Source organism: Xiphias gladius, chromosome 9, assembly GCF_016859285.1.
Source record: "Xiphias gladius isolate SHS-SW01 ecotype Sanya breed wild chromosome 9, ASM1685928v1, whole genome shotgun sequence".
In the NCBI taxonomy this organism is placed as follows: Eukaryota; Metazoa; Chordata; class Actinopteri; order Istiophoriformes; family Xiphiidae; genus Xiphias; species Xiphias gladius.
The window spans coordinates 16,958,483-16,982,900 of record NC_053408.1 but is presented as its reverse complement, the minus strand read 5'-3'; the positions used below and the strand labels follow the sequence as shown (position 1 = coordinate 16,982,900).

At 39.7% G+C, this 24,418-nt stretch overlaps 1 protein-coding gene across 2 annotated transcripts in view; it reads left to right on the top strand.

Annotated features, from left to right (window-relative positions):
- antxr1c (ANTXR cell adhesion molecule 1c) overlaps positions 1–21,349 on the top strand; it is a 41,137-nt gene extending 19,788 nt beyond the window's left edge. For both annotated transcript variants that reach the window (XM_040135662.1, XM_040135660.1), the window contains 7 exons: positions 3,742–3,820; positions 6,384–6,479; positions 6,711–6,749; positions 7,780–7,878; positions 8,010–8,177; positions 9,682–9,762; positions 17,863–21,349. In XM_040135662.1, the coding sequence (XP_039991596.1) occupies positions 3,742–3,820; positions 6,384–6,479; positions 6,711–6,749; positions 7,780–7,878; positions 8,010–8,177; positions 9,682–9,762; positions 17,863–18,126 (826 nt within the window). In that variant the 3' untranslated portion in view covers positions 18,127–21,349. The remainder of the gene's footprint in view (positions 1–3,741; positions 3,821–6,383; positions 6,480–6,710; positions 6,750–7,779; positions 7,879–8,009; positions 8,178–9,681; positions 9,763–17,862) is intronic.
- The last annotated feature ends 3,069 nt before the right edge of the window (positions 21,350–24,418 follow it).

Genomic DNA, 24,418 nt, shown 5'->3' with positions numbered 1-24,418 from the left:
TCCGCAAACCTCTCTAACCTGTGTCTTATGGGAAGAGAAGTACACCAGGCCACAGAATATACGGTTCAGTGGACGGTGGTTAAAGCCTTTAAACATATTGCGAGACAAAGGGGAGGAGAGGTCCAGTCTTTCCTTGCACGCTTTCGTGACCTTGTAAGGGTACTTGCAATAATAATACAAATTCCTTCGTTTTATTCTCTCACAGCAGTTATATATATCAGAGTTGTAGTTGCACGAGCAGTGGTGTGGAAAGAGAGAAAAATTAATTGTAACAGCAGCGGTGAAAGATTTAAACAACCTGGACTCACACTCTGAAGCTTTAATCGATGCCATGGCAGAAAGGGGGTAAAACTAAGGGTACATCGTGTGCCTTTGCTTCTCTTAAACATCCCATTAAGTCCTTTCATTTCTGCCTTTGTATATTTTTTCTGTTCTTGCCTTAGTGCGCTTAAACTTTCCATCGCTTTACGCCTGAACACTTCACCTCCTGACTGGCCGATCCCACACTTATCTTTTCCCCCTCCCCCTCCTCATTCTGTCCACCTCTACCTTTACTTTTGGAGCCACGGAGGCTCTTTTCACCAACGTGGTGAAACTCCCTTTTTCATCATCTGTCAGTCTTCCACTCTCTTTCAACTGTCTCTTTGTCCAGTTTTGGCTGATCAAAGCCTCGCAGCAGCTAGCCTGGTCTTTCAAGTGTGTGGCCATGTGTGTTTGTATGCAACCTGATTTTCAGCAGGGTGGAAAAAAACCTTTGAGAGAGTGTTTAAGCTGCTCCACTGAAACCCAGACAAATTACATTAGTTTTAGACTGATTAGAAGTTTAATCAGATCACAAAACCGTGATTTATATTTGGTAGCAATTTTGAGAATTATGTAGTCCCTTTACTCAAAACCCATCACATTTTGGTCTACTTTCTGATCAGGTTCAGGTGTAGAAATTGGTCTCTCTGACTCTTCTACCGTTGTATGATTGAATGGTGATGCAAAATATGAGCTCTAGAAAGAAGACTTTACTCTTTTATTCTAGGGGACTGATGCCAAAACCTGGCATCTGGTATTGTTTTAGACTGCTTAAATATATCCAGCCGGAAATATCTGGACATGACATAATGTCGTCTATGTTTGGCCAGTTATACACAAGAAGACAAGTAAATAGGAATGCAGGCTATGTCAAGGCACTTGGTTAAGTGCTTTATTTTAGGTTTTTCTTTTAAGGTAGGGTGACCCACACCATCTAATGAGTGGCAGATGAATGTCTGTGTCTGCCCTGTCTGTTTCATTTCCTTGCTTAAGAGCTGTCTGACAAGGTGCTCTACAACAAACATTTCCTTCCCACTACTTTGTTTCTCCTCCACATCCTCAAAGTCATTTGAGGATGTATTTGAGGATATAACCCTTCGTCTAATTTTAAACATCAATAAAAATCAAAGTAATCAGGTTAATTGACCTCAGCTAAGTTACACCCGGACTGGATTATTGCTTCCAGAACAGCCTGAATTTTGTGAGGGAAATGAATTCAACAGGGTGGTGTTGGGGCGTCCTACAGACAGTACAGGCATTTGGAGCAAACTCACAGTAAATTGCTGTCATGTTCTGTTATTCTGGGCTTTCCTCTGAAAAATATCCAGTAAAAGATCAAATTATAAAGGCTGGCAATATTCTATCTTTTTGTTATGAAAAAGACCAAAACCAACAATGAATTGATCCCACTAAGTATTGCCTGTGTAGCTAAAGCCAGATTTAGCTTATTGTCATAGACCTCACCAGAACAGTGTAACAGTGTTTGGCTGCTTACCAAACCTTTTTGTTCAATTTGACAGCTCACTTTCCCAGTGGCCACTAGTCAGCTGACTGAGTTACTGCAGCGGGTTGATTCCTCTCTCACGCTCATTCCTCATTCCTCCCATAATTATTTTCTCTAACAGTTAACATTTTTCAGATTTCTTGAGACAGTCAGCCCATCATCTTTGACAGACGTAATTATTGGCTGTTTGACAGACTTTCTGCCTGGTTCATAGTCGGACCAGCTCTTTACCAGCCCGCTCTGTGTGCCTCACATACGGGGTGTGCAGTGCAGCACGCAAGACGCTAAGAGCTCGTTTTCACTCGCCATGAATTTATTTTATAAGCTCAGACCACTTTCCCATTTTGACCCCACTATCTATTTTTAAAAGAGGAACCTAAAATTCAGCAATAATGCTTTTTGATCCTATATCACTACTACCTGCAGTCTGTTACTGAGACTGACAGGGATGCATGTGTGGATTTATGCCATTTATACCAGTGTCTGTCCATAGTTTTCTTCTCCTAAATGCTAACCTAAACCGAAGGGGGTTTTGTTCAATTTGAGTGGATTCTGGCACATATACAGTGCTGTCACACTTCAACCACACAGAGCTACATCAAAAACATGCACAGAAAACTGCCACTTCTTTAGCTCTTAAGATCACCTTGAAGCGTCAGTCCTTTAGTACCCAGCTGTTTGGTGTCAGTGAGGTACGTATACTACTGATCATGAAATTCACCCTCTAACCCAACTCTTCTCTTTCTCTCCACTCTCCTTTTTTTTTTTTTAAACCCAGACAGCCCTGTGAGTCAGAGTAAAGACAGGTTTACTGGTCACATGGCCCGCTTTCCATCTGCCAGACCTCATTCACATTCACCTAGTCCCCTACCAAACAAGAAAGGGGGGATGGGGCGTTTAGAAAGCATGCCTTTCATCTACATGTTTTTAAGAACTGAACAAAAACAGGACATCACATGAAATTCTCAGAATTGTTTTTCACCACTCGGAGGAGTAAGGGATTCCAGACCATCAAGAAAGCCTGTGGCAGTTCCAAAAACCTTAGGAGGCTAGGATCCCGAGTGTGTTTTCTCTGCACAAATCATGGTGTCACCGAAGGAAATTGTTTTGAAATTCCATGTAGAGATCATAGACTGTTTAAAAAGGACAAGTGAAACAGATTGTTCTCATTCCTTAGAGTGCAATTAGTAGCGTCAAATCTTGGAAAAATACACAACCTGACCACAACCACAAAGAAGACAATCAGAACAAGCAGGTTGTGTTTTTTTTTTTCCATTTCCATTTTCCTCAAGTTCACCTGTCATTCATTGGCCCCTGTGTCTCCTGTGTGGCTCACCGGGTCACAAGATCACATCTGCAGTTTGTTTTTTTTTCTGTTTTTAACCATAGTGAAAAACTTTTTTATTCGGTTCATTTGGGTTCAGATTGCTCAATTGCAAGGGAAACAGGGCTCGTACACAAAAGTCAGTAAAGACTTACCAGGTAGCTCATTTATTGGAGTTTTGGTAACATGTCCTCCTTCCAGGTTAGAGATTTTAGCATTCGCAAAGAGTAAATAATAATCTGTTTCCAGATTCTGTAACCTTAGAAGAAACATCTGAATGTGGGCATCAGCCTAAACATCATTTTGTTCTTCACTTGAAAATCTCTCTCCTTTGATTTATAATCCTGTGTGTTTTGTGATTGTTTCCTGTCGGTTCAAATGACAGTCTCATATCTAACAAACCCGCTCACAGTTCACAGGCGGCTCGGTGAGGTTATTTGGTGTGAACCCAAGTTCAGATGACATCATTCTGATCAAACAAACTGAGTTTAAGGAGGAAATGCTTCAGACTTAATAAACTGATCCCAACACGCTTAGTGTGAACTAATAATGTTACATCCCGACACTGAGATACTCATTTGTCCTGTGTGTGTCTGTTGTTTTGTTTCAGGGTGATTTATCTCCAAGTGAGCATGAATGACGGTCTGTCCTTCATCAGCAGCAACGTGCACATCACCACCACAGAATGTGTAAGTGGCAGTTTCTTATACCGTGCCCCACTGATGCATTTAATCTGCACAAGTACTGCAGACAATCAATCCTTCAATTTGTGGTTCAGTAGAATTTTATTAGTGTATCTTAAATCAAAACTCTGGGGTTTTTTGAACATATTTAAGCAGCTGACAGCTAAAACTGACCAAACTTCTTCTTGTGTGCTGTCCCTCAAGGAGATGCAGCAAAGTGTTGCACTAATGCAAAAATTACAGTACAAGAAGTAAAAAGGAAAGGGTTATACTTTCTACCTGAGTAGGTTGTAATAATATCTTCAAATGAATTTTTTTAAGTTTTTCAACTTCAAATGTGAAATCGGGAATTTACACTTGAGATTTTAGTAGGTTATGTAATATAGTAAAATCTCCTCTTGTATTGCATGTGGTTTTCCAATCTTCTACCTTCTTCTGTCCTCTCTAACCTCCATCTCTTACCAATTGTTCCTAGAAGCCTGTCGTTTTGCTCTCTGCAGTGAGTTTCCTTACCTCCTTTATCTCTTTCCTTTTTTTCCTCCCTCAGTTTTGTTATTTTCTCCCTTTTTTTTCACGAGCCAAACCACAGGTGTTAGTAGTAGTGATCTACCCAAAAAAAAGACCATCTGAGCTCACCGCCTGCCAGCATTGCAGGAGACAAGAGATTAAAGAAGCAAGTTTATGAACGTGAATATGCTGAGCTCAAATCTCAACATGTTGGTTGTGAAAGTGAAGGAGAAGCATCCTGTAACAGCCACTACTGAAGTGCCCTTGTGCAAATTATTTACACCTCAGTTGGAGCTGCTTATTGTTGCGCTTCGAGACTACTATAGGTCCCAGGTGTGTGACTGTATATAACTGTGTCAGCGTGAAGCAGGATGGAGCTTAACCGCCTAAAAATCAAGATTAAACAAGTTGCAATTTAAGACAATTTAAAGCAATTTAACAAAATAAAACACGTATGTTGGAACATATTGGCCAGAACCACAGCAGATTCCCACCCAGCCAAAAAGAAATATGCTCTTGAAGTTGTTTTCCATCAGTCCATGTGACATCATATCCATGATAACACTGCCTATTCAAACTTCTGTGTTGTGGTTAGTCATATAGAGAGCTCAATTTGACATACCATTGCAATTAGCCGCTTTTTGACACTAAACTAAACCATATAGGCTGAAGTCACACCAGGTTTAAGAAGGCATGACAAGTTGTTAACTGGAGATGGGTAGGCCTGGTGCAATAAACAACATGCAAGCTAAAGTCTATGGACAAATCATGGTTGAAAACAAATGTAATAAACCCAATAAACCCCTGCAACCCCTCCCCAAATTCTGTCCAAGTGCCACATCCAGAGGTTACAGCCTTTGTAGTTTGCCCACAAAATATGCCCATGGGAAAACTCACATACTTCATACGTGCAAAAGCGTAATTCGGTACCAGTGATGTGCCTCCTGCGACGGACCCTACCGCTGAGTTCAGATGAATCCCCCACGTCTTTGCCACAAGATAGATAGGGGAAAGTCTAACCACATGTGATCCTCATCTGTGGTCTGTAATTGGAACCACGTTTGGCTCACGGACGCCAACCTTGCTTAAAGTGAGCAATTTTAGCTGATGGATTCATTCAGGGATCGCACAACTTACATTAACCACTGTCATCGAGAAAAACATAAACATGAATTTTAACACTAACAGAAAGACAGTCAGTCTGCAGGCTTCCACTATCATACTGCTATGATTATACTGTTATCACTACTGCTACTACTACTATCACTGCTGCAAGTAGTGCACTACTACTGCTACTACTACCTCTATTGTTTTTATGGCTGCTACTGCTACTACTCCTACCACTATTATTGTTACTTCTTCAGTACAAATACTGTTACTTCTGCAAGTGTTAGAAGAAGTACTCAGATCTTTCACTTAAGTAAAAAAGTACTATTACCACAGCGTATACACAAGTGAAAGTCATTGATTCAAAATTTTACCAAAAGTAACAGTACTCATTATGCAGAACGGCCTATTTCAGAATTATATACATTATATTATCGGATTCTAATATGGATGCATTAATGTATACATCACTTTAATGTTGCAGCTGTTAGGCCTATTTATAATTACTCAATATACTGCTGGGTAGCTTGTGAATTTCCCCCAGGGATCAATAAAGTCTTATCTTTAACTATAATAATATTCATAATTAATTTCTAAATTATATTTTGTATTATTAATCTAAATGTGTAAATTAACTAAAGTTATCAAATAAATGTACTGGCACAACTGTGTGATATTTGCCTCTAAAATTTAGTTGAGTTAAAGTATAAAGTAGGATAAAATGGAAATAAAGTACGTACAAGTACCTCAAAATTGTTCAGAAGTGCAGTACATGAGTAAATGTACTTTCCACCACTGACGTCTACTACTCCTAGTATTACCTGTACCACTCTTCAGCTTCCTTCTAGCAGAGAGATTTATTTCACATATGTTTGTAGTTTAAATCTCTGTCCAGCTATGTCAGCCTTGGTGCCGTGGTAGTAATGTACAGCTGCCACGTATGTCTTCTCACCAGTTTGACGGCACCATTCTCCTCATCACCCTGCTGGTGTTGTTCCTTCTGCTGGCCCTGCTCTTCATGTGGTGGTTCTGGCCTCTCTGCTGCACTGTGGTAAGAAGCCGAAACTACAGTCTGGAAGTAGCCAATGTAAAATTATTAAGAGCGTCAGAGGGGTTTGTTTAAACTCCAAAAGGACCTATAAAAAACATTTAAAAAAAGAGTTCCTTTGAGAGCTACCAGTGTATAGGCGATGTGATTAATATGTTTGTGACAAAACAAACAATACCTCTCGTTTCCAGCTCTCATAACATTGAACCTGTCGTGTGTCTTATTCTTCCACAGGTGATCAAAGAACCACCTCCTCCACCTCCTCCTGAGCCCGTGAGTCAAAATACAAACACACACACACACACACACACACTAATAATAACGATAATAATAATCTTTATTTATGGAGTACTTTTCTAAACCCATTTTACAAAGTGCTTCACACAAGGAAACAACTTGAAAACAAGCAGATATTAAAAACAATGTCACATAAGACCAATTACTGTGTCGCCAGAAAAATGCCAGTCAATAAAAATCAAGTAAAATCAGGAAAAACGCTCCGATAAAAGTATGTTTCAAGAAGAGATATAAAAGAGATAACTGATTCTGTTGACCAGATTTCCTCAGGCAGCTCGTTCCACAGCTTCGGGGCTCTGACTGCAAATGCAATGTTACCTCTAGTTTTCAGCTGCACCTCGGGAACAGATAAATGACCTCTGCCCAAGAATCTCAGGCTACCCACCAGCTCGTATGCGACTAAAAGGTCAGATCTATAGCATGGCGAGAGGCCATGAAGAGCCTTAAAAGTCAACAGTAGATCTTAAAAGTCAATTTTAAAACAAACCGAGAGCCAGTGTAAGGAGGCTTAAACAGGCGCGATGTGGTCACTTCTCTAAGATCTTGATAAAAGGCTGGTGGCTGGGTTCAGTACAGTCTGGAGCCGATGAATAGATTTTTGGTTGAAGCATGTGAAGAGGCTGTTGCAGTAGTCAAGGCGTGAGGAGATGAAGGCCTGTAAATTGACCTCTGTGTCTTTGAAGGATAAAAAATAAAATAAATCGTAACCCAGAGTTGCATCATTGATCACAACTAAACACACTTTAATTCAGATAGAATACCAGTGAAAGCATGATTACTTTACTAAATTGCAGTACAGTTTCTTGATTTGAGAAAAATCTGAGACTTAAAAATCCCAAATTACCATCAATTTTGGAAGATCAACCTACAGTATTGAAAAATGGGTACAAAATAAAAATGAATACATCTGTTTTATAGTGTAACTCTTGGTAGCCTCTGAATCTGTATGTTATATAGTATATCGGAGAGGAAAAAAGTTGCTTTTGTGTCATTATTTGTGTTTTAGGAGTCAGATGATGAAGATGGCCTGCCTAAGAAGAAGTGGCCCACTGTGGATGCTTCATATTATGGGGGAAGAGGAATTGGAGGCATCAAGAGGATGGAGGTGATAGACTGAGATGCATAATGCTAAAAGACGATCACTAAAACTACAACGCGATAAGCTGATGGAAATTAGTTTACTAGTTTAGATAACATTCACTGCTTCTATATGGTTGTTCTGTCCGTCATCTGTAGGTGCGTTGGGGAGGAAAGGGTTCGACCGAGGAGGGGGCTAAGCTGGAGAAGCCGAAGAACGCCGTGGTGAAAATGCCGGAGCAAGAGTATGAACCCTTCGAGCCCAAACCTAAGAAACCTCAGAACAAGAAGCCGACTCAGAGCCGGAAGTGGTACACACCCATCCAGGTAAACACAGCCTCAGTTTCCCTCAGGACCAGCAGACAATGGGGCACTGTAGTGTTAAAAATAACAACATCCCACTACCCACATATTTTATTCCTTCAACTGATAATGGCACATAATATCATACAATTAATTGACTTACTTAGGCAGAGAAGCTACACGCAAGCATGCAAATCTTTAACGTGGGACATAAGTACATCCTTGCCGTCCTGAAACAAAATACCAGCTTTTCAGGAACTCAGAAATCTGCCTTGTTTACAGATTAACCACTGTGCATTTTTGAGTTCTTGCCCACAGAGTTTCAAATAACTGAGGGTGGCAAAATTTTCTCAACCCACAGAAGAGCCTGAAATTAAAACATGAAAAGCATCATGAAAGGAGCCACTGCAGGCAGATAGGAATAACGCCTGTTCTGGCCATGTTTATGTATGATTTGTTGCATAAGCACAAAATTCAACAACTATCAATGTACACACATAACTGGTAGAAGCACATATATTGCTGACAGTCAGACATTACTAGACTTGGCGTCAGTGCTGTTTGTGCCTCAATCGTATAATACAGCTCTGTGTAGCAACACTGGCCTTTTATACAGTAGCAGTACTGTTATCTGTACACACTGCTACCTTACAACTTTAAAGGCTGTATTTAAATATGCCACAGCGTAAAGACAGCACTGCAGTGATTCAAAGTGAAGTTTTACACTCTTCATACATCCCAGTCATTGTAGGAAAAAGGTGAATTTATATACTGACTGGTCTCTGTGTGTTGGGTTGTGGTTGGTCCCTGTGCTGCTCTGTATTTATACACTTGAGGATCTTTTAATATAGAATTTTAAACTTGTTTAAGATATCGACTTCCTGCCCAGTAGTCATCAATTTTTGTGGTACAAGCAAATGTAACATCACAACAGCACGGTACCGTTTATGTAAGGAAGGAGAATTCCCCCCTTAATTCATGTATTTCACCAGATTTTGGCTCAAAACTTTTGTCCTACAGCTCTGTCAAATGTTAAATGAGCTTGAGTATTGTCTTCATACAGTTCTTATTGAAATACATGTACCCTGGATTACTATTACTGTTTTTGCTGGGATCATTATTTCTTTCCTGTGTATTAGAAGTAAGCTCCTCCTCAGTTGCTAAATCTGTCAGTTGCTTTTTATCCTTGGGAGATCATCTTATTTGTGAACAGGAAAACCGTGTTAACTGCTTTATTTGTGGAAACATAGACGCTCATTTTTAGGGAATGATAGAGATTAATCCGTGACTAAAAGGCTTCAACTAGAGAGCAAGGAACTAATCAGTAGAATAAGCTTCTGTAATATTTGCTTGGAATTAAAACCTGCAGACTCTTGGCCTTGACCGAGAACCGCAGACCAAATGTTCGCTGATACAGTAGAATCAGTATTAAAAGGATTTCATTAAGTTATGGACTGTGGTGTGGAGGCATTTGGTATCCAGATGTGGCCAGTTGTTAAACCTCTCCCTCCCCTTCTGTCCTGTTCAGGGTAAACTGGATGCTATCTGGGCTCTGTTTCGCCGCGGCTACGACCAGGTCTCTCTAATGAGACCCCAGCCCGGGGATCATGTGAGTACCTCAGCAGTGTCCTGTGGAAATACTGAATTTCATTAAATGCTTTCACCCACACCCCCTCTCATTCACTTCCCCCATTTCACATTTGTTTGCCTCCAGTTCCTCCCTCCTGTAGTGTTTTATACCTGCAGCGACCCACAGCAGCACCACCCTCTTCTTCCTTTCTGTCACCCTTCCTTTCCATCTTCATGCAGATGTCATGTTTTTCCCTTATTCTTTTTATATGGGTTTTCTCGTAAAGCTCACTAAGTAATTTGGATTTAAATTGTTTCTTTTGTGGGCCCACAATAAGGGGGGTGATATGAAATTTTACCTTTTTTACTAGTAGGTAGAGGGAAATCCCATCTTCTTACTTAGAACTGAACATAGCAATCCAATGGACCATTTGCCCCCCCACCCCCCTTAGTTAGTGTTGATTGCCGTTTGCACACAACTTACATTTTTTTAGTAGTTTTTTATTTTCTCAGATGAAATAACTGTTGTTGAGAGAATTATTCTAGTTAACGTTTTGCATTTCCAGCTGTCTTAAATATGGACTTGGTGGCTACATACATTGTATATAGCTAAAAGAGGCTAAAGCTGGAAATAAACAAAGAGCATTGCTTTTGAACTGTATTATAGAGCTAGTTAGCTAGTTTTTTAAGTATGATACAGAAAAATGTAAGCTCAAAAAACATAATCCTGTTATGCTTACATACGTGTACAAGTAAGACAGAGGTGAGATTTATGCTTTACTCTTCGTAATTGTAAACAGTATGTTTCACAAAGTCAATTAAAGGTCAGGACAGAGCTGCTAATGTTAGTCTAAACTCCGATATAGTGGCATCCCAGTACCAGCATCTACACAGTGAATGTGCTATCCTCAAGGAATTTTTTTAACCCTGTAACCCCTCAGAATAATTTTGTATAAAATGCTCCTTAGCCTTGGAAGTAACACTGGGTTAGCTCACTGCAGGTACATTATTAAGGTAGTTAGCCAGAAATGCATTAGTTAGCTGGACAACATATACAACTTATGTTAGAGCAGATAAACAAACACTTTGCTCCTTTTGGTTTTATAAAGACTAAAAAAGACACCACCCTCCAAACTCTCTATATACAAACAAACATGTAGAGAAATCCAAAGCTTGACAGACATGCCGTGCCTGATTACAAATGCAAACCTATGATTTGTCAGTTGTTGTTTGGGGGAGGGTCTAAGCCTTCAGTTCCATAAATATAATACTTATAGCAAAATTCACAAAATGCATATTAATACATACGAATTCATGCTGGAGCTGCTAAATTGTGACGTTGTCGGCTATGATGAATCAAGTATCAGAAGGTTATTTTCAGTAATACAGTCAAATGTGTGATACTCCTCCCTAGGGTGAGAAATTAGTCTTTACGAAAGAAGCATGAGAAACCCATTGTTATGCTCTAAACTGGCTCGTTTTAAAACAATCCTGGTGTATGTACAGCCTGAAAATTTTTCAGTCATCTGTATGGTTTACTCATCCTGTCTTCGCCTCCTCGAGCTTTCTCTCCGTGTCATTCACTCCTGGTGTTCCTGTGCTGGCTAGCACCTCAACTGGCCCGTCTCCATCTCATTGAGTCAGCCTCATTCTCACACCTGCTTCACATTAGAGACTATAAATTGGATAGAAAGCAGAACTGCAGCTTGCACTCAGGTTGCACACATCCTTGTGTTTTCCAATGTTTTTGTGTATAAGCTGGTAAAAAATCACTCTTCTGCTCAGATCAGCCACATGGTTTAGTTTTAATGCCCAGAGACTTTGTATCAAAAAGCCCCAAATAAGAGTTTGGGTCACTGAGTTCAGAAGCTCTTGAGGGATGTTTTAAATCTTCCTGACACAGTTAGCTAATTCAGTTTTAACATTTAAATTAAATTAATGTTTTAAATATGTTCTGGTGATTCTTTATAACCATTTCCACCTTCACTAGTCTTAATGGATACTTTGAAATTTAGTAGTGAATGATAAATATAAACTGTAGGATTTCCTTCGTCAACAAATTTCCTTTACCCAAAGAAACTTTTACCAATGGCTGCATAAGTAAGCTCTGCATGACGCAATGCTTATTTTCTACAGGAAATCGTGCGTCTCTTTCCACTCAAATGATGCCGCCTCCTCAAGTCATTTGCAGTTTGTAATGAAGCGGGAGAAACAGCTCCCAGGCCAGCTTATTTCTGAGTAGTGTAATGTTGTATTTCACAGAGGAAAGGGTGGAAACAAGCGCAGGGCACCTCTTTCCTTGCTTTAATAGTCACCTGAAAAGCTATTTGGTGTTCAGTTTCCTGCAGCAGTCCCACCCTGAACAGACCTTCTAGAGCAAAGTCTCACACTAGAAAAGCTGCCAGAGTTTGACATTATGAGGAACACTCACTTCCTACATGAGGCCAAGTTGGCCGTGTTCAGTCTGGATTCTTGGTTGGTCATTCTGTTGCCATGGTGCGTTTTTCATTGCTGTGCCGATTGCCACAACAACAGCTGAATGTCACCATTTAACTCAGCCTATATGGTGCAGTCGGGAGTTTTTCGCCTCTGCGTCTGTGTTAGACACTGCACAGTGAGCTCTTACAGTGAAAGTACATTCACCCTGCACTCAAAACTGCTTTCAGGTATTTCATTATGATAGAACTCTATAACATTTTCTAATAAAGGACCATGTTTTTCCTCTCCAGTATCAGCTATTACAACACCAATTCAGTCCATACTCAGGTCATTAAACCTGAGTATGGACACTGGTGGTTTCATTGGCGACAACGTGCTTACTGCTTACCTTATTTAACTATTTGTATATAAGACGCAGAAGTGGGCTTGATCCATATGAGTTAAGCTCGAGATTTTTTGAACTGACAAAATCAGAAAAGACTTGCAACCTTACTTGACTCAGACTTTTGGCTTTTGGCCTGGAATGACTTGATATCCTCCCCTGGCACAAAGATTAAAGATTATGTGCAGAAAGATTATTGTGTGCAGCGATTCAACTCATCATTCATTTTCCTGACAATGGACACTCTTTGAATCCAACTTTAGCCAATCATGTTACAAGAGCAGGAGGGAAAGGGAAAGATCTGTTGGTCTGGCAGTGCAGACCAACAGATAGAAGAAACAGCTTATCACATTCGGATATTAAAGCATTTAAGTAAGCTCTCTCTCTTTTCTTAATTGTTGCTGACTGACACTTTTTCTGCTTTAAATGACAAATAATAGCTGTAATGTTAAACACGTATCAGAATTAAACCTGGTCCCTGTCTGGTTAATGTGCTTTCTGTAAGCCAGTGTTTGTACTCTCCACTACTATCGAACCCCAACCCTAGTCACCAGAATAACTTAGTAAGGCACACCTGCAAATTTATCTGTTATGAAGTTTGTTTGAAAGTAATAAATATAAATTTGTATGGGCATGTTATTTCTCTGAGTGTGCTATACAGTTACTCTGACGAAACTTGATGAGGAGCGCATAATGGCACGAAACACAAAGTCTTTGTTGTGGGACTTCAGACTTGTAGGTGACGTGACTAATAGTGAACTCCAGTGATGTGATACAGGTATACTGTATATATGCTCCATAATCAGTGTTATATTTAACTGAATATTCTAACTGTCAACAACATGTGTAATTATGGTTTAGTGGGCACACACTTAAAATGGCATACAGTACCTGAGATAATAACAGTAATGAAGTTAGTTCGTGCAAATGAGTCCAACGGCAGGAATACAAAATGGGTTTCCTCTCCTATAGTATTCATATACTCTACTGAGTACACACACAAAAACACACACACACACACACACACACACACACACACACACACACACACACACACATATATACACTCACATACTTCTTTCGTCTTTCTCAACAGTGAACCCAGTAACCCCTCTGCGTGTTTGCTTTGCATAGGCTCTGTAGAGCAGAATAATGGCTGTGTGTGTGTGTGTATATACATACATAACCCCAGAATTCACCGTTGATAGACCAGAGTTAAGACCACTAGGATGAAGTTGAAATTTAAGATAGGAGTTAGCCATTATGAGTGTGTGTGTGTCACCAAACCACACTGATTGCACTGACGTCAGTGTGTACAGTATGAGATAGAGCTAGTCCACACTTAACAGCGTCTCTCTCTCTCTCTCTCTCTGTCTCTCCCTCCCTCTCTCTCATTCATATAAACACAAACCTCTCCAGGGAAGCATTTAGCTGGCTAAAGGACATGAGCTAATACCTAAGGCAGACGACTGCCAAGGCTGTCTCCATCGATCAACTGACCATGTCTCACACACACACTAACACACACACACACACACATTTTGCTCAGGCCTAGACAATTTTATGACCTTGGTAAGACTGCAGACAGTGGAGGAGATCAGCAAGAAAGAACGAGCGAGTGTGGCTTTCTTTAATTCAGGAAAAAGTCTAGAGATTCAAACCGCAGCTGGGCGCTAACTGAACAATGTAAATGAAGCGAAGCTGGGTTAAAAAAAAAACATACAGTGCACAAAACATGCACATGCAATTCAACAGTATCAGGTTGCTTTTAAACGTGCAGTGAGGTCTACACACATTGAACGGTACCTTACAATTTGTTTAATAAACTTCAACAAGCGAACGGTAACACTGGGGAGTTACTTGCTTACAAAGTTAGATGAAAAGTTTGACATTATAGGAAATTGACTTATTTCCCAGTTTCTCACAGATTTAGATGAGTAGATTGTTAGTACTCTCATGTCTGTATGCTAAATACGAAGCCACTTCCAGTCGGCTAACTTAGCTTAGCACAAAGACTGGAAACGGGGAAACAGCTAGCCTGACTACCAGCACCACTAAAGCTCAGTAATTATCAAGTTATATCTCATTTGTTTCATGCATATGGTGGAATTTTGTCGTTTTTACATTTCTCTTTTTCTATATAATCAAAAAAACAAGATATAGCTTTATAGATGTTGGTAGTCGAACTCTGTAACCTTTGGACAGTGCAAAGCTAGCTGCTATCCCCGTTTCTAGTCTTTGGGCTAAGCCATGTTAGCCAGCCACTGGCAGTACAGCAGCTTCATATTTACCATACAGACATTTTTTGATTTATTCTTTTTTTTTTCATGCCATTCTGGTGTTCACTTCCCTTGCTGTGTGATAGGATTGAGTATTACCAAACTGTAACATGCCAATATTCCTGGCTGAGCTTCTTAAAATTCAAAAGAAAATATTCCCCTGCAACTTCTCATTGCTGGCACTGGAAGTTGTTCTGTGAAACTAAGTGAGATTGTTACAACTCATAACTCTGGTTCGACTGCTTACTCAAAGCAGTGTTATTTTTTAACAGCTGAAAAAAGAAAAAAACTGACTATTCATTTGTCTCTCGATAAATCCTGTCTGGGATGGAGCCAAAGTGCAGCGCTAGTTCAGAGAATACAATACATGAATGTAGCAAAAAGAAGGCAGTCTGTATACATCCCATCTCTTAATGGGTATTTCCATGAGGCAAGAAAACAGTTTTAAAGAATTTGAGTATATCCTCACACAGGCTTTTTTTTCATCAATGTTTTGGAAATGCCAGACTGGATAAGTGGCGACAGACCATAACCTGGAGGTCACTGCTAAATTCTTGTCCTTTTTCCACTTTGTTAATTCAGCTTTTCATGTCTGCTCTCAGAAGTTAATTTACCAGTAGGGAAGAATGGAATGTGTCTTCTGTGACCGTTCTCACTGATTTTCTGCCAAATGTTGCCTTGACGTGACTATATACAGTATGTGTTTCAAGAGACAGAGACATTGCTCATTCTGCATATAGCCAATTTTGTGTATGCATGTTTTTCAGTTTCTGATCCAACTGATCTGCAACTGATCTGATGAGAGGCAAGTTACAGTTCAGCATCAGTGTTTGAGAGGAGTCTGTGGTAGATGTTAAGATGTTCATCTAAATGGAAGAGGACATGAATGCTTGGCTGGAGAAGAGGGCAAAAGTTTAGAGTGGGATGTTGGAGAATTGCCCCGGTTCAATTTGGTTTATTATTAGTCTCTTCTGTCTGATGTTGTTTTCTCTTCATCTCCAGCTATGTTATTCTCTGTATCTGATATGTTCCACTATATGAACATTATTCATCCAAAACATGGCCCTGTTCTCTGTGTTTCACTCATACCTTTGCTCTATAGACATAATAGACATCAATAAATGCAGATTTTTTTAAAAACATGAAAAAATACAGGTTCAACACGTTTTTGTTTGTTTGTCTTTTTTTATGATGGAATGAGCTGTACTGATCCCACACAGCTTTACAAGTGACATCAATTCCTGTTCTCTCATTTTCCACTCTGTAAAACCATGGTCCTGTGGCTCACTGATACTGGTTATTAGCAGATTAACATTACTTCACTCCACTCTGGCTGCCAACCATATGCGACTGTGGAGTGGGTGTGGTTACGATGGTAACCTCTATGAACTCGGGTCAAGTTTGTGGTGAGTGTAATATTTTACTAGTAGCTAAGGAGTGAAATATGATTTCTGCTGGAACAAATTAATCTGTTTTACAGTCTGAAAGTCACCCTTACACTGGTATAAGGTTCCAGATAAACTGCTACCTTTTGCCACCCCAACACCTCCACCCCCACCCCCAATCCTACCCTACGTTTCTCCTACATATGGTCTCATCCTCAGTACGGGAACTTTAGTAAGCGATTCACGGTTGTCGGGACAGAACATTGGACTAACCGGGATAATTTGGAGGGGGGGCATCAAAGTGGGGATTTAAATGTAATCTGGAACACCAGCTGGCCGTACACACACACACACACACACACACAAACACACACACACACGCACATGCACATGCACATGCACATGCACATGCACAGGCACACAAAGAAAGACACGGATACACAAGGATACAAAGAGCAGTGACTGTACCATGACCCTGTGGTCGACTGATGTCCCTGCATTCTTAGCCCAAATGTACTGAAGATTAGACACCTTTGTCTGTGTGTGTGTGTGTGTGTGTGTGTGTGTGTGTGTGTGTGTGTGTGTGTGTGTGTGTGTGTGTGTGTGTGTGTGTGTGTGTGTGTGTGTGTGTGTGCATGTGCATACAGTTTTACTAGATGTAGATTATGTATATACTTTGTACTCTTCTCTCTCATATCACATACATATTCATGGACAAATAGAGTGCATACTTTTAACTTTTATTCTTTTTTCTTAATCGTTTTTAAATCCTTCACTTGTCAGGTTTCCATTCACATGTAGCACAAAATTGAACCGAATGTCCAGAAAATGCAAATAAAAGTGCATATTCACCCACTACTGTTATGCAAATATTAGAAGTTGTTTCATAGAGATAAACCGCTGGAGGCGCTAATTCTCCAGTAAGGTGCGGAAGAAGAGGGTGCAACAAGTTGACATAATTAAAACCATGTGGTAAAAAATGATGAAAACATTTGTTTCATGTATTAATTTGAGGAACTTTACAGTTTACTCATCATCCTCCACACATCTATTTTTTTTGTGTTTTGCGAACTGCTTCATGTACGTCATGATTGATTCGCTCGTCTTTTTTATTTGTCATAATTTCACTTCTATCGATACACCTTCTCACACCAACTATACCAATTCAACCAAGCGTAACAACTTTTTTGCAGGGTTTTTTTCAGAATTTTTGGCGTTTCAACCCAGGGTTTTTTTTTATGCGCAAATTTAAAATGCGTATAAAATCAGGTGGATGGAAGCACAAGGACAATGCTAAGATGCTGATGTGTAGCAGGTGTAATGTTAACCACGTTCACAGTCTTAATTTAACATTTTGTAATTAGCACTAAACACATTGGGTATGTCAGTTTTTCAGGTATTTGGTCATTAATAAAACTACTGGACAAGTAAAAAATTTGATTTAATGATGCCACTAGATGAAAAGTCACAGGATCACCAAAGTCGTTAGGATTCAACCTCTGGGCACCATGTATCTGTTTAAAATTTCAGGGCAATTCATCCAGCAGTAGTTAAGACAAAAGTGGTGGAACATTGAGTAAAAACATATCAAATTACTTGCAGATTTGAATCTTAACATTTTTTTTAATCTTACATGTCTCTTTGCTTTCCTTTAGGGTCGTTGCATTAACTTCACAAGAGTGAAGGATCAGACATCAGCAGCTAAGGCCCCACCTCGCACCCCAATCGACACGCCTTCGCCCCCACCTCCGGACTACCGCCCCGTGACCCGCACCGCCTCCTCGTCTCCCACCTCCACCAGCCCTCCTGCCAGATCACCCCCGTCAGGCCCGCCACTCCCAAGTCAGCCACCAGCCCGCACACCCCCGGGGCTTCCCTGTCCACCGCCATCGCGTCCCCCGCCCAGCCTCCGACCCTGAATCACATAGACAAACCCTTCTCCTACCCCCCAAACGCACCCGCTTTGATACAAAGACTTACCGCTCGGTTCACCAGTTCTTTCAGTTTGAAGGCTGTGGTCCTCGCTGCCAAAGATACTCCTGCTATAAGCCAAAGATATTGAATCCCAGTCACTCTGTGTTCCTCTTCTTGTATGGGAAAGAGTGTCAAGTTAAACTGTAAGCTAGCAATTTAAGTCATTTCACACATGCTACCACCTAGCATGATAAATTCTGGTGGAAAAAAATGTTTGAATACCAGAGAAACTTGTTTTGAAAACTGAAAGTTTACTAACCGCGATGCCCATTGAGTCGTTTTTTATGTACCAAAGTGAAGGGTTGACCCCAAATCATTGAAAAAGGTCATTTTCTACAGGGTGTTAGTATTTGCTAGTGTGCAAGAAAAGTTATTTGGACAAGCAGTTTGACATAACGCTCTGTCCCATACAGAATGAATGGGGTGATTCGGAGAAATATTTTACTTTGTGTTGGCGTTTGTGAGATCAGGGAGGGTTGTTGCTGGACAGCAAAGCATGTTGGGACAGGAAGTCCACAGAAGAATACTGCAATGGATGAAATTTCTTTGTTGTTTTCATCAACTACTGAGTTATGCAATTGTTATTGAGAATTAAGGTGAAAAGTAGGTTGTAGATGGAAATCCGAGTGACCAGGTTAAGCTCTGAGCAGAATGGATTGGCTTATTTCTACATTGCCATGAGGTTTTGGAATTGGATTTCAGAGCAGTTTCAATCGGTCCTGTTTTTTAATGGTTTTGAGTAACTAAGAAAAAACAAATGTGATTTGCTAAAAATGTAAGTTTTGAACATTTGTTCTGAGCGAAAAGTGAATTTTTTTTCTTCACCTTTTTGTGATATTTCCTTTATCCAAAAACATGCTAACCCAACAAATTCCAACCCCTTAATACAGAAATTATACAGTTACATGATTTTGTGATCCAGTCTTTGCACCATTCAGTGACAGGGAAGTGTACAGATGTTATATGGAAGGTATGTTTTTACAATATATGTTTGAGATGCATTTTTGAATGCTACATTGGTTGATGTCTTCGAGGCTTTGGATTTTGTCCTTTACCACCTTTTCATGTAGTTGAATTTAGATTACAGCAATATATATTTTTTGTTTTTTGTTTTTTGGTATCTGCGCACATAGACTGCTGGGCAACTACAGTATGTATTTGTTTTTTTTTAGTATTGGGACATTGAAACTCATGAAATCAAGCAACCAAAAATCAGGTTAACGTCTCTCCTCACATCTTTTATACACAATCCTTATACTGTACTTTGATACCATTATGTGTGTTTATGTCTTCAGTTTTATCATCACCGGTCACATTGCAGGTCACAGTGCAACTGCAGGGCAGTTCAAAGAGCATCTAATTTATTTTACTCCCCGAGAGAAATAGAGGAGAGTACTTGAATATTGACAAGGTGTCCAACCACCAAGACGGACACTGTGCGCAGAATTTAGAGACACAACAGCTAGCCAGTTAAAAGTCATATAAGGTTTGCCAGCATTTCTCAACCCCTCAGCTACACTGAAAAAACATTTGTGAAACTGAAAGTGATGCATTTGCATTTTATGTTGTGTAAATTGGAAAAAAAAACTGAAAATTGTGTCAATTTTGATGTGCATTATGCCTCCATAGCTCTTTTCTAGCAGGTGAAAAGACACTGCTAGTGATTACATGCTAAAGTGGGAAAAATGGGGAACATCATCCCCCCAAAAAATAAAAAGAAAGAACAGAAGTAAGATTTTGACTTCAGGGTGTAGAAAAGCAGTTGAAAAATGTTGGTATTCCTTCTATATCCAGTGCCTTCTGGAATTTTCTTCTTGGATTTTTTTTTTATACTTTCATTTTAATGTACGTCATTCAGGTATGTCCTGTACCGTTGTGTTACTACATGCATTCGTAATCGGTCGCAGCATCTTAAAAGAGGTTCCACTGCTGAGCTAAAGAAAAGGTACATATGTAAATTGCTTCACAAATGTGTTTATAATCCACATCCACATTTTCACTGAAAATGCCTTTTAGTCTTGCTTAAAATTTTTAAATTAACCTGCTGGAGTTGAAACAACTATTAATAACAAGGTGTTACATGTAAAAATTGTCAAATTAATTGTGCTACATTGCCATAATAACTGTAAACAAAATGAGATCAGGGCAAGGTAATCATTTATGTCCCTAGCAATATGTAGCATCAAATTTGACTGCATTTCCATAACCCTTGTAGCTTCTGATCATAAAAAGGATGTCTTCATTACCTTCATTACCTTCATTACCATGTTATTTTACAAGTCTGTAAGTTCAGAATAGTTTCCTATGAAAATTCATAGAAAGAACTGTGTTCATAGAAAACATTGAGACAGTGTTGGAATGGTACACCTACAATCAAGCTTTTCCAACTGATTGGTAGCTTAACCTACAGAGACTTTTCCACCAGACACGGCCCTCTGACGTAAACCAACGCATAGTAGAAGCTGATAGGCTGACAGGCTTTTCATTTCATTTATTTAAAGTAAAACATAAAAAACAGAATTCATAAAACCTTTGGCCAACATATCTTTTGTCCATCAGTATTACCTTTGACATGGCACCACCGAGAAATTCTCTGTGCCTTAAAAAATAAAACCCAGAAACACAATTGTATTTTTTTACATTGTAATTTGCTGCACCATCAAACTGCACCTTGGTTTGACCTCCTCCGCCTTCCTCCTCTCATGTTGCTAAATGATCTAAGCTCCCTTTGAAACTAAAGAGGATCTCACCAACTCAGTTGAGATTTATTAATGACACCATGTAAATGAGAAAGTAGGAGTGGATGTATTTCATTTGTGAAAAAAACATTCAACTTGAAAGTTTGGCTAGCGATGCAATACAGTATTACCTTGGTCTAAGCAGTGCATCTTTCCCAGTTTGCTCTAATAATAATAATAATAACTCTATTAACAACCAAGAAAAAATGATAGTACAAATGCAGTATAGATGCCAGATCAGTGCTTGAAAGGGAACTTCTGCTTTTGTTATCGCTGTCAGATCAGTCATCCCGAGATGAGTTGAGATGCATTACATTAACCAGTGTTTTTTACATGTATAAACAGCAGTACTGAAGCAAATATGAAAGACGTATATGATTTTCTTTGTTGTTTGACATGACTTTTTTTTAACAGTATCAATAAAGGTTGACTTCCAAGCTTCTACCAGAGAGTTTCTGTGTGTGATTTCTGCTTGGACTCCTGTGTAATAAAGGATTCAGTGTCTCACCCGACTAATTTCCCTTTTGCAACTCCACCCCTGAAAGTTTGGACAGTTGATAATAACTTTTTTATTCAAAATTAGCCCTGTACAATACCCACACCCACATTTTGGCTATCCTCATTGGCAAAGAATGACCTGGCTTATGGTCACAGCCCAGTCAAGATTGCATTTAGCTTAATCTTTTTACATTAAACTCTGGTGCCTTTCCTGACAAATGAGTCAGCATGCACAATATAACAGATCCTTGTAACTGGAAAACCTTAATATAAAATAGCCATAATTAATATTAGTCACACCAGTGTTTGTGTGACAAGTCAACATGTCTGTTGTGAGAAAGGTGTTTTGAAAGAATGCTCCTGTTTGCAGATGTAATTTATAAACATTAATGATGGCTGAATTCCATTTAACCTCTTCAGGTTCAGGGTCCTGGTGTTGTGCAGGCTGCCTCACTGTCAGACTTGAATAGAACTGAGCCATCATTAATGTTATTGGTTGCAGCTGTGCTTTTCCTACTATGACAAGTCAGAATGTCTGCTGTGAAAAAAGGTCTTTGACAGTTGTATGCACCACTCACCACATCGATGGTGTACATCAAAATCCACAGGAATGTTGCGCTTTTTACTAATAATTGGATTCAAGTCAGCTGATTCAAGTAACTATAGAAACTTGCATATGACAACGTGGATTGTTGTTATAAAGCAATAAATGACGTCCAACTCTGAGCTAATTGGACATGAAAACCAAAAGTGACAACAGTGAGATACTTGCTCTTTAATAAGAGGTAAACATATGTCACTCATTTGTTCTTAAAGCTACATTATTCAAAAGTTTTATATTAAGAATTGACTGAATAACTATGTGTAATAGGAAATGTAATGGTACTGCTTGTAGTGACGAAACAATTGAAAATGATTATATCACCCAACTCTGCAGATCCATTATAGAATCTTTCAGGTATTTGTTTTGTTTTTCATCTTGTAACTTTACTTGGTTTACTTGGTTGGTTTTGGTTCATGCTGACCATTCAGTTTTCAGTTTTCGTCACAGCAGGCAGTTTCTTCTTCTTTTTTTTTACCTCAAAAACCGCTGATAAACCCAATGTACACCACCTGTCCAGCACCAAACATCAGGCGGACAAAGGTAGCAACTATTTGGTGAATACAGTGGAGCATTTAGCAGCTAAAGTGCCAGATATTTCCTTTAAGAGGTGGTGGAGACCAAAACAGAGCTAAAAGAAGAATTAGTGTTGTACTTACATTCATAGGATTCACAGAAAAAAGACAAAATGAATGCTAATTTTGCTCTGTTTCTGCTTGATGTGTATATAAGCAACTGTTTGGAAAAAAAAAGAAGTGGCCAAAAACCTGTTATTGCAGGTTTAACTATACTGTACATTTGAGCAAGACAATGTGAAGTAACCCAAAACAAAGTAAGTTTCATAAGCAAGTCAAAAACTGAATTCTTTAGCATTTTAAATTAGCCATTATGCTATGCTTGTAATGCGGTCCATCCACTTACTCCCAGCAAACCTGTTATGGAAGAGTGAACCAGAAACGTCTCACTGTGGACGATTTTCCTCATCCTTCTTCTTTGCTAATGGAGGGAAATGTGCTTTCCATTGAATTCCCCCAAATACTTCTTTCCACGGCTGTGCCGGTTTCACCACTGGCTACCATCCGGTCACAAGCTTAACACTAACCTTTCGACCTCAACCTCTCAAATCGCCAAGAGACAGAGAGGAGGTCGGAAACAATGTCACTGTTGGACCTGAAGTCAAGTGTAACAGAGCATCCCCTCCAGCTCCAGGGATGTCACGCTGTACCTGACAGTCCAAGTGTCTTTAATAACCTAATGTGAACAAAAACACATTCTTTGCTGAGGGAGTACTCAAAATCTTTTTCCCTTGTTGGTAATGAATTTAATACAGCCAGAATGGCCCCCATGAGCAGTTCCAGCTGGATAATTATGGGGGAGTCTGCGTTTTTCCCCTCCACATGTGGAGGAGAGAAGGATGTGGTGTGCTGAAAAGGGTGGGCTGAATTAGAAAAATGGAGAAAAGAATGGAGAGAAGGAGGCAGACGGGCAGTCAGTCCTTCAAACAGACAATGACGGAGAGCTGAACAAGGCAAATAGCAAAAATAACAGCAGCCGGGACTCTCCATCACAGTCCCATCACCTTCACCAACCCTAGCTCCTTCTCCACGTTCATCCTGCGTCAGTTTTGCATAAACATTGCTATTATCTTCATGGTTCAATTTTTTACATGATGTTTGTGTATAATTGTACACACACTTTGATGTTAACTCACCCCAAATATTCCAAACACTATTTAGTTTCTCGTTAAAAAAAACACACACGCACAAACACATCCTGTTTGTTAGAACCGTTTGTTTGACCGTGACACCATAATGATCTAAAATGATGTTGATGAAGATGATGATATCTAGACAGTATGTTTTTGCATGGTTACCAGCTGTTACCAAAAGACATAGCAACAAGGCGCAACAAGTGAAATTTACAAAAGCATAGCTCAGGCTTTGCAAAGTCACAAATTGTGGGACAAAATGTCCTCAGTTTTGTGGTCAAACATACCAATACTCAAAGAAAAATTGTAAAAACATAATATCCTACACTAGTAAAAACCCTTGGAAGTACAGCACGATGACGATGCCCTATGTTGCTGGCTGCTTCGTACCTGTTCTAAGCTAAACTGTCCTGACACTGCACATCACGTACTCGCTGGGCTCTTTTGAAAATGGGATGCACTACGTTGCATGCAACCATCGCGACATCGGCCGTAACACTTAGTAAGGAATGATTTGGAGAGGAATGATGCACAGTGTTTGTTGTGACACAGTCGGCTGTTGAATTTTATTGTAATTGGCCCATGATAGGTGCTGCGAAATGTTTGAAGTTCCTCAGAATTAGGGCGTGCCGCTGCCATCGATTTTAGCGGCACGGTTCCATTAACGCTGATCAACCTGATGAGCCGGTGTA